The following is a 10,916-nucleotide window of genomic DNA, read 5'->3' on the forward strand; positions in this document are numbered from 1 at the left end:
CAGTGTGGATGGATCGAGTTCAAGCATAGCTGATCATCCATCCTGCCCCTCCGTTGTGTCTTTTTCTGCTAGGGGAAGGTGAGCTGGGCCTGCTGGAGTGCACTTGACACGCAATGTAAGCAAATGTACCTGGAAAGGATGCTTACTGCCTTGGGCATGTGGTGAAAAACAGCTCGAACAGCATGGAAAAACCCACCCTAGAGGGGCAGGCAAGAGGTCGGGACAAGTTGCAGCTCCAGGGAATTTCCAAACCAGCAGGACTCCATCCAAACTCCTCCCTGGCCTCCTGCAACACAGCAGCTCCACACCAGCACTGATAAGCAGAGACCAGCACTTGGTCCCTTCAGACAAGGATGGCTGCAAGGAGGGCAGCGCAGATGCATGGAAAGCACCCACCCAGCGGCGGGGAGGCTGCCTGCAGAGGCTGAACTTTCTGAGCCCCAAAGCAATGTTCCTCAGAGCAACCCAGGGACGTGGTGTCACTGTCCCTAACACGACCCGGCTGCCCCCAAACTTCCAGGATTTGCAACCAAACTGCTGCAGCATTTAGATCCACATGAACCTGAACAGGGTAGGATCCCCTCACCAAAGCAAGGCCTGTGCAGCATCCTGAGCAGCAGAAACTTCCAGCAGCAAGACCAGGAGGAGTCGTCCGTTCAGAGACCAGTCCTTTTTGGTCCGATGCACGGCACCCTAAGATTTCTCGATCAATTTCCCATTTGATAACTTTTACATAACCAGGCTCCTTGCTCCTGAAAATAGCTTTTCCAAATCCTTCAGTCAGATGGGGGTCAGTAGGATGTTCCCAACCCACTTTTATTTCGAACCAATGCATTGGTTTGAAAATAAACCTTTTCTCACATTTATACTTCATTCTCTGGTGAGTTTAATTATTTAAAATACTGCAAGGGGAAACACCTCATTGTGGCTTTCATTTTGCTGGGATAAATAAAAGAAAAAAGCGTTCATACAAATCAGTCCCCATTCCCTTTCTCTACACCTACTCCATTTTGACTAAGTATTTTGGAGTGGGAATGCCTAGAATTAGACAGATTACTCCTGGTGTTTTGCTAGGCCCTTGGTCTTAATCCTGACTTCTGTCACGGGGATTTCCATGGATGCTAAAAGCCAACTTACAGGAAGTTATTGAAGAAAACCAGTTGCAGGCCATGAGCTCCTGTTGAAGAAAACCTGTTGCCCATGAGCTCCTCCTTTTGCTATCGATGCACTGAACAGCAGAGCAGGATGTCGCACCTCTGACTGCCAGCTACTTACTGAGAAACTAAGACGTTGTTTTACTTAACAAATCATGACAGTTTTCTTCTCTTTCTTTTAGATGTCACATCTCCCCTGGTGGCTACTGGGGGAGCAATCAATCAGTCAGCAACCGCATTTGGACATGGCTTTGATTTTCTACGTAGATCACTTGCAAGTTTGAAGGGATGTATTATCCAGCATCGAACTCCCTCAAAAACAATTCTCAATTCTGCACTCTCAACGTTTGTTCCTCCTGCTGTGTCCTGTATCACACAGGCACATGAAGAATGGGTTTATGCGCACCTTCTCCTGTTGGAAATGTATTTTGTAGGGTCATTTGCATTGAAATATTCTCTAAATTTCTCCTCCTGGGGCATGCCTTCAACTTTCAACATCTCAGCACCAATTGTGTACTTCCTTCTTCACCCTGAGTACAATCTTATATTGTCTTTGAGCTACAAATGAATACAAGTGTACAAACTAGGCTTTTCTGCCTTCTTTTTTTTTAACCCACTTTCTTCTACGTGAAATTTAGGTTTAGATTTTTTTCTTTCTGAAAACATGACACGTTACCCAGAGTATTCCTCCATTTTCCATCTAGACAGAAGACAGAAAGCACAAACTTGCTCCAGTCTGTCAGCATTTCTTGTTCAGCTTTACAAGAGCGATTGAAGGAACAAGGAACAGGTACACCTGTCTCAACCTCAACTGCTAACTTCAAAACTTGAAAATGAAGCTCTTACAAGCAGGTAGTGGTCCTGTTATTACTACACGCATGTAAATAGTGCTTTTAAAAAGCTCTCTGTCAGCTGTGTTAAGAATTACACTACAATAGCAATTCCAAACTTAAGGTTGACAGACATTTTAAAGATTTTCATCTTACTCCTGGCAAAAAACTCTCCTGAAAAAAAATAATTCAGGAGCCTCTTCTGGCTAAAGAACACCCGCAGGGTTCTGCTATGAACCTGAGGAGTGGGAACTCTTCCAAGTGGACATCAAGAGTTCCTGATTAATCACACCCTTGTATTATAATATTATATTCACACATGTGAATACAATAATATTATATTCACACCCGTGTAGGTTACAGTGTTGCTGTATTGATGCCTATTCAGTCAGAGGCATCTCCAGACATATTTTTAAGGCTAAGATAAACCATGCCTCAGTTTTGTCTCTGCCTTTCCTGCACTAGGAATCTAAACAACTAACTCAGGCTCAAATATCTGAGGAAAATGGAAAGAATTCCACCCATTTTGGTGACTCTTAGAGAAAAAAATATACCTGCTGTGTAAGTGATTGCTCAGAATTGCTGGGGTTTGTTGCAGTCTCAATAGAGAAAGCTGGAAAAGGGTAAGGACTGAGATCCAGCCCAGAGAAAAGACAGGAGAAGCAGTGGAGGACAAACGTGTAACATGTCATGAATATTTTGTGACACTTCAGTGCAAAAAAGCCCAGTCATAAGGGACCAATCTGGCAGAAAGTACATAAACTGCTGATGCACATTTTCTGCTGACAGTAGTCAGATTTTCTGACCAGGATATCATTCAGAAACTGCCACTCTCATCTGCAAAGTCAGAAATTGAGGCGAGGTGAATTTCCAAATAAAGTTTTATTTTGGCTCAAAGTTGCCCAGTGCTTTGCCTTGACATTGGCAGGTAAAACAGTTTCTCAAGAAGTTTTATGAGGCCATTCTGAGATTTCACTGGTCCTTGCTGCCCCTCAGGGGTCAGTCTAAAGCTGAATTTGTGGCAGAGAACAGAAAACTGAAAACCCCCAAGGGCTCTCTCAAGCTTTCCTGAAAAATCTGAGTTCAGTTTGGGTGGGCTCTGCCTTGCTCGGGTCAGAGCTGCTCCCAGGGGGCTGCAGAGGTGCTCACAGCTAGGAGTTCAGAGGGGAGATGGCAGATTATTCAGTGGCTGTGGAAGGATGGCTCACCACCTCTGGGGACAACTCTAGGGACACTGTACCTACAAATGACCGATCTGAGCCTCAAAAACACTGATGAATATCACTGCACAGGGTCTTCAGCCCTGGAACACAGACTTGTACACGCTAGCATGGCTGAGGTGCCTGGTGGCAGCAGTTAACCCAGAGCCATTCACCAGAAAGATGGCATCCAGTTTGCATCCCCTCACTCCAAGTACTTCTCCCACATTTTTATCCGTTTACTTCAGTACCAGACCTATTTTTGTGAAGAAATGCAACGTTGTGCAGAGGCTGGGGAGGCCCAGTAACACACATCCCACAGAGACTTGTTCCAAAACTCAGAAAGCTGGAAGCAAGGTTTTTTCCCCATTTAGCTACAAGACCTTTTCTCTCACTATACAAGAGGGCAAGTCTTTTGTCTTTGCAGTATTTGCTCCTGCATCTTCTGCTTCTTGTCCATATATATATTTTTTTTTTTTTTTAAGAGAACATGAAAGGATTGCATTAAGTCTTTAACTGAAAAAGGTATTTTTCCAGATAGATACAGTCCTCTTCTTACTTACTGAAACTGAAATATTCTTCTAGGAAACTCAGCATGAAATTGAGTGATAAAATGCCAAATTTATGCCTTGATTTTTCTCAGGGAACTTTTTATGCAACTATACATTAGTCTGAACTGAGTTGCCTGAACTAAAGTTTTCTGTTTGGACTGAGTGATTAATTTTAAACTCTTCTCATATCAAATAGTCTAGCAATTCTCTCTTTACGATTCCCATATTTCAACGTGCACAATTTTAGAGGAAAATTCCATTCTGAGTTCCAAAAGCTTTGAATTCACAAGCATTTTATTGTGTCAGGGACAGAATGTTGGCAAATTGACGTGGTACTTCCCTGGAAATAAGTGATCAAGTGAGCTGATGTGAATCAGTCACTGCTGTACAAGGCATGCAAGATTTATCATCAATTCAAACCATCTCAGAAGCTGGTGCACCTACGAAGGTGAAAGCAAGACTGCTGATTTCTAGAACCAGTACCCTGGGGAAAGTTGAACAGGATTTGTTAGTGTCAGGTCAGAGGCTGGACTCTGTGATCTTGGAGGTCTCTTCCAACCTGGATGATTCTGTGCTAAGAAAAAAGATTGGCTCATATGGCATTTGGTATTACTTCCTCACTTGTCTCATCTAAATCTCTCCTCTTTTAGTTGGAAGCCATTACCCTTATCCTATCACTGCACTCCCTGACAAAGTGCCTCCCCAGCTTTCCTGCAGCCCCCTTTAGGCACTGGAAGGCCACTGTCAGGTCTCCCCAGGGCTTTCCATTCTCCAGGTTGAACAGCCCCAGCTCTCTCAGCCTGCCTTCATAAATCCTTCTCTCCAAGGCTGCTCTCTGTCTCGTCGCCCAGCCTGTGTTTGTGCTCGGCGCTGCCCCAGCCCAGGTGCAGGACCTTGCACTTGGCCTTGCAGAACCTCATGAGTTTCACCCAGGCCCACCTCTTGAGCCTATCCAGGTCCCTCTGGATGACATCCCCATCCCTTCCCTCCAGTGTGCTGACCACATTACCCACTGACTGGTCCATCCATCAAATCCACGTCTCTCCAGTTCAGAGACAAGGATACCACAGGGGACAGCGTCAAATGCTTCCTACAAGACCAGGTCGGCCACATCAGCTGCTCTTCCCTTACCCGTGAATGCCCTAACCCCATCGCAGAAGGCCACCAGATTTTTCAGGCACAATTTGCCCTTAGTGAAGCCCTGTTGGCTGTCACCAGTCACCTCCTTATTTTCCATGGACCTCAGCAGAGTTTCCAGGAGGATCTGCTCCATGACCTTGCTGGGCACAGAGGTGAGACTGGCCTGTAGTTCCCTGGGTCTTCTTTTTTTCCCTTTTTAAAATGGGGATTGTGTTTCCCCTCTTCCAGTCCCTGGGAACTTCACCAGACTGCCACAGCTTCTTAAGTGTGACAGAGAGAGGCTTAGCAGCTACATCTGCCAGTTCCCTCAGGACTTACAGGTCTATCTCATCAGGTCCCATGGACTTCAGGTCCCTTAGATGGTCTCAGACCTGATCTTCTCCTGCAGTGGGCAGTTCTTCATTCTCTCAGCCCCTGCCTTTGCCTTCTGAGGCTCAGGTTACGTAGCTAGAAGTCATCTGACATCCAAACTATCCCCACAGAGGGAGAAATAAAGCACTGCATCATGGCTAGGAAGACAGGCTGCCTTGATATTTAATTGTTGTCACCTAACTGCTGCCAGAAGATGAGCATGGTGGAAACCAGACCACAGACACATAACATGGACAGCACTTTTTCGCTAGGCCTTGGCAAAAGGCAAGTAAGAATGAATACCTGTGACTCACAAGAGCTGGGTCTGAGCCATATTTCTGAATGTAGAAAGGCTGCAAAGCAGCTCCAGTGTGAAGCAGAAAAAGACCTCTGTGGTACGCTGAATTTAGCAACGTCACCAGGAGCTTCTGACTCAGAGCCCACTGCCCAGCCACGCGTGCACATCACCACCACACCTACCTGCCAAACCAGCACGACTCGGCTCGAGCGGAGCTCTGCCACCAGCAGCCGTGAAGCAACATCTCATGAAGAAATCCTTTTTCTTTCAGGGTTATAATTAAGCCATGCTTCGTACCACTGCTGCTGGCTGGTGCGGGAAGGCTGCCGATGAGTTGCACTGGGAGAAAAGGCAGATCGAGTCCGATCGGGATCCCGCTTCAAACCCGTCCTTGTTGGCCTGAGTCAACCTCAGGCCAGTCTAGCCCAGCTTTTCTCTCACAATGGAGTTCAAGACCCTGCTGCCAAAAGGTTCCTCTTCCAACCAGCTTCACAGGCCCTGCTCCCATTGACCCTGCAGACCAGTTATTGGGGATTTTCCCTGTACAGACGCACAAACCACACCGGACAGGCACTTGAAGCAAGACATTTAGCTGCATCCAGGCCAGCGCCCACCTCCTTCAGGTCTGATTTGACATCTTCCCTCTGTGGGCTGCTCAGGAGCTAAGCCAGTGGCCAGGAGGGCATCTGCTTGCTCAGCCAGGTCACTGGTAAGCTAACAGCTCCCTCCTCTGTCAGACAGCACCAAGAGCAGCCTAGAATCTGTCCTAGCATCACTTGCAGCAGAGAATATTATTCACTCTCTCATTTTTGCACGCAGGAATGTCTCCAGGATAGTTTCCCTGGGGTACACAGACACCCAGGAACCCCCAGCCTGGTGCACTGGGTGCAGCTGAGGCTTCAGTTCTCACCCGTTCAATTTGTGCAAGCCTCACAGCCAGCAGCAGGGCATGGTCAGCGTGCCCTTTCCCTTCCTGATGTCCCAGCACATACCAAACGCCCTGCTCCAGTCCTTCAGGGATGTGGCTTTTGCAGGGTGCACTTTCTTATAGTACAACTCATTAGAGCTCTTCCAAACGTTTCTAAAAGAAAAAAAAAAAAAAAAAAAAGAAGAGAACAGTCAGGTAACCTTTTTCTAAATTGCACAAGAAGTTGATTTTAAATACCTTCCTGTAACTTTGAAATCTTCTCTTTATATTCTATATTCTGATGCTTTGCAAAGCACTATAAATTTCTGTCCAGTGGCATTATTGCTGGATCCCACTGAACACCTCTACCTGCTTTTTGTCTGTCCCACTCTGTTTAAAAACTCAAAGTTCTGGATAAATCTGGTCTTTGAGCATAAACTGAATTTGACTGGTCACTTGTTGCCTCCTAGTCAACCTGTATAGTTTTTCTGATAGAGTTTTTAACTCAATTAACTCTTTTCACACATACCACAAGGTAAACTTGCTCGCTTTTATTGCATTTTCTTGCCCTAGCAGCTACTGTGCACTTAAAGACAGCAGAACATCATGTACGAGCTTAAAGCAAAGGTGCTATGTAGGTGTGGAAAAAGCTGAATAATTGTGAATTGAAATTCAAAGCAGCTTTCAAGTGAGGCATGAGCTAAAAGGGTTGTGTGGAAAAATAAATGACTTGCAACAAAAAGAATATGATAGGGAAATATAGGAAAGGGCTTCAGTGCTGCATCTGGAGCTGCTTGTACCCTGCCTGCAGGAGAAAGGAAGGTGGTTCATGCCAAGAACAAGGATCAAGCTTGTAAAATTCACTGCTGTTAGAAACTGTCATGCTCAAGCACCAGCCAGGGGTCTCCGGGAGGTATGGATTTCTGCATAGACATTCCCTGGTACAGACACAAGATAAACCTTCAGGTTCAAGTAATAAATCACCTTCCTGTGAAGAAGCCAGAAGGATCCCACCTGAAATTGGACAGGAAATACCAAACACCACGATTTCTTTCCGGTTGCTTCACTGTAGGATTTGCAAGAGGACTTGCTGCATCTGGGTACGCAGGAGTCCTGCTGGCTCTGCTGTTCCTGGGCAGCCTGCATGCCTCAGCACCTCGAGGGCTTCTGCACCAGGGCTTCTCACGGTGGGAATAGGGCTGTTTCCTCCTCCTGCACTCCTGCCATGGAGCTGGCTGCTCCCCAGGCCGGGAAATAGCGAGGCACCAACACCCCACACAAACCCATTGGTGCCACACCAAGTGCACTGAGCTCACGGGATTCATTTCTCCACGCCTGTCTGAAAGCCCCATGTTCGACCAGGGGCTAGCAACTTTTTGGAGCTTCTGCCACCTCCTCTCCTGCAAACCAGAGGGTTTTGATGCTCCTCTGCCTAGGGAAGGGCAGTTCCCTGTTCTCTGGAAATCCCCTGCACTGGAGCTCTCCCTATCGCTAGGGCTGCTGTGACAGCAGTGCTGCCCCACACCATGCTGCAGATCCTTTGCAATCTGCACACCCCCCCAGAGGCACAAGCAGGTTAATTGCTGCAGTCATCAGGAAGGAGGATGCTAAAGGACCGGCCTTTGAAGTGGCTGCTTCTTTTAGGACTTCAGACAAGTGACTTGGCCTTCTGGCTTCCGTATCTGTGGGACAGGTACACAACCTAAATTTGTTAAAGCCTGAACTTGGCCTAAATGCTGCACATATTGGGGGAGAGGAAGAAGAAGGTCTTACATGGAAGAAATAGATCACCTCCTGGTTTGACTCAGCTTTTTTCTTTTTTTTTTTTTTTTTATACTGGCACCACTGGGAGAGTTCCCATTTGCTTAACTAGGCCACGTATGAGGAAACTGGGAGGGCACTTAAAATGTTTGGAGTGGCTTGACCTGCTAACTTTCATTCTTCATCAATCTGAGCAGCCTGGGTTCAGATGAGTTTTTTGACTTTCAGATGAGCTGAACATCCAGAACAGCATGGAAAAGTTGTTGCGTGTATGTTTATATATATATAAAACCACACACAACCTTCACACTTCTAAGTTTAAGTAGTCCTAAAGCAATAAAATGCTATGACAGCATTGTTATATTGGTAAGCATGTTTGGGAGCTGGGAAGGATATCTAAAAACAGCCTACAATACAATTAGCCAAGAGAAAATATCTGAGCAGGGTACATTATGAAAGGACTTTTGCTAAACAATATCTACTCAGACTTCTGTAAAGGCCTTTGACGTGCTCCCACACGGCATCCTGATCTCCAGACTGGAGAGATATGGACTTAACGGACAGACCATTCAGCAGGTGAGGAATTGGCTTGAAGGCTGCACCCAGGGAGCAGTGGAGGGAGGTGATTGTCCCCCTCTACTCCACCCCTGTGAGGCCCCACTTGGAGTCCTGCAGCCAGGTCTGGGGCCCCCAGCACAAGAAGGATGTGGGGCTGTTAGAGCAGGTCCAGAGAAGGGCCACAAAGTTGATCAAAGGGCTGGAGCACCTCTCCCGTGAAAAAAGGCTGAGAGAGCTGGGGCTGTTCAGCCTGAAGAGAAGGCTCTGGGGTGACCTCATTGCAGCTTTTCAGTACTTCAAGGGGGCTTGTAAAAGAGGTGGAGGGAGACTTTTTGCGCATTCAGATGACAGGATAAGGGGGAATGGCTCTAAACTAAGAGAGGGGAGATTTAGATTAGTGATTAGGAGGAAATTCTTCACTCAGAGGGTGATGAGGCACAGGCTGCCCAGAGAAGCTGCAGATGCCCCATCCTTGGAGGTGTTTGAGGCCAGGCTGGATGGGGCCCTGAGCACCCTGATCTAATGGGTGGCGTCCCTACCCATGGCAGGGTGGTCAAAACTAATTGATCTTTAAGGTCCCTTCCAACCCATATGTTCTCAAAGAAAAACCCCGATCAGCTACTGCTTTCTGTTACTTCCTCTCAAGTTCTGTTGCTTCTGGTAGCTGTAAACACACTTGAGAGATTGCCCGACTGCAATAAGTGGAATTGATTGCAAAAGTGTTCTGCAAAAGATATTCTGAGATGTATCAGCTGTTCCTGGATGTCAGCTAAGAAACCTTTTCTGCCCCTGTATGAACTCTTATATTGGCAAAAAAAGTTGGAAAAGGAAACAAACTTTACTGACAGAGAGGGAGCTAGATTAAGGATCCTCATAGCCAGTAGCAGGGCTTGTTGGCTATCATCTCCATTACAAGCAGAGCTCTCAATCTGTTAAAAGCTATTCACCATTCCGAGGGAGGAGGCAGCTCTGCCCTTATCAAGCTCCTGAAGCACTCTGATTAGCACAAGCCCACTTTAACAGTGAAAACCTGACCTGGAGCCACAGACCCAACCAAATCCAAAGAGCTCTGCCTTGGGCAAGGAGATACAGCTCTACGCACACACATGCTGCAGTCACAGCACCTGGCAGCATTCTGTAAATCAGGCCCAGAACAGAGGCCAAACTTCCTGCTGGACCAGGAAAATAGCAGCATGCCACAAGGTCCTCAATCAGAGAGTAGGAATAAAATAAATGGCAGACAGGAACATGACACAGGGGTTGCTGTTTGAGCCCCACTGAGGTGGTGTCCAAACTACATACGTAATTTCCCCCCAGACTTAAGACAAATGGATTTCAGTCTCGATGTACCTGTGGTGTCAGAGGTAGACATGTAGTGGGCACCTTAATGAACAAACCATCCCACACAAACCAGGCCCCACACAGTCACTGCCAGCCAAGCACCAGCAACAAGCTGCAGGCCTTAAAACAAGCTGTCACCATGTTAAACGTTAACTCTTGCTCAACTTGGTAAAAAAACAATCATTTTTCAATTCCCAGAAGGCGCTAGCACCAGAGCCTCACCTACTGGAGGAGGTTCAAGCAGTTCCTTCACCAACAGACACCAGGCAGCAGTCCACAGAAAGGCCAGGCAGAGGTAGCTGAGGGGGAAACTCAGCCAGAGGAAGAAGGAAGGAGAACGAGGCACAGTTTGAGGCTCACAGCACCCACTCCCCTTGGGGGAGCCTGGCTGCAGGAAGCTCTCCCCAGACACCAGCAGCAGCCCCACCACCACCACTGGGAGCTCAGAGGTGTCAGGGGCTGATGGCTGCCATGAGCTGCCCCCAAAGGTCCCCTCAGAAGGACCTCGGCCGGCTGAAGAAGCCTGGAGGGACACAGCAGGATGGAGCCCCCCGAGCACAAAGGGGAACAGGAGCTTCACACCCAAGCCTCCTACAGAAACCACGGCACCCCTGCCTGGCCCAGCAGCAACCACCACAGAGCCACCCTCAGCGCCGAGCTCCACCAGCAGCCCAACAACAGCAGAGAAAAGATATTTAAGCTCCTAATTAAGCACCTAACCCACTCCGGGCCTAAACCCCCCTCAGAGGGGCACCAACACAACCCCTCCTCCCACACCACCCACCGCCACCCGCCCTAGCGCGGCGTAAATAGCACCCGGGCTTTT

The 10,916-nt window shown here is 47.5% G+C and overlaps 1 protein-coding gene across 2 annotated transcripts; it reads right to left on the minus strand.

The window, feature by feature from the left end:
• Positions 1-4,010: 4,010 nt before the first annotated feature.
• LOC311442320 (uncharacterized protein) lies at positions 4,011-10,843 on the minus strand. Of its 2 annotated transcripts, XM_084531405.1 has the most exons (5): positions 9,596-9,628; positions 7,415-7,444; positions 6,516-6,604; positions 5,706-5,862; positions 4,011-4,308 (listed from the first exon to the last, which is right to left on the minus strand). In XM_084531405.1, exons 1-5 carry the CDS (start codon positions 9,622-9,624, stop codon positions 4,254-4,256), a joined length of 360 nt encoding a protein of 119 aa, XP_084387531.1. In that variant the 5' UTR covers positions 9,625-9,628; the 3' UTR covers positions 4,011-4,253. The 2 variants fall into 2 exon arrangements, 1 of the variants encoding a protein (XP_084387531.1); XR_014696562.1 differs by lacking the exons at positions 7,415-7,444; positions 9,596-9,628 and adding an exon at positions 10,313-10,843 and having other exon boundaries at positions 4,011-4,303.
• Positions 10,844-10,916: the final 73 nt, after the last annotated feature.

Source organism: Aythya ferina (genome assembly GCF_964211825.1).
Source record: "Aythya ferina genome assembly, chromosome: 10".
NCBI lineage: Eukaryota > Metazoa > Chordata > Aves > Anseriformes > Anatidae > Aythya > Aythya ferina.

Bases quoted from the DNA above. Each gene is read 5' to 3' on its own strand.
- LOC311442320 (XM_084531405.1), bottom strand. From the start codon at position 9,624: ATGAGGATCCTTAATCTAGCTCCCTCTCT. The intron at 7,445-9,595 runs GTCAGTAAAGTT...GTCCAATTTCAG, and splicing joins CTTAATCTAGCTCCCTCTCT to GTGGGATCCTTCTGGCTTCT. The intron at 4,309-5,705 runs GTAGGTGTGGTG...CTTTTTTCTTAG, and splicing joins GAGTCGTGCTGGTTTGGCAG to CACAGAATCATCCAGGTTGG.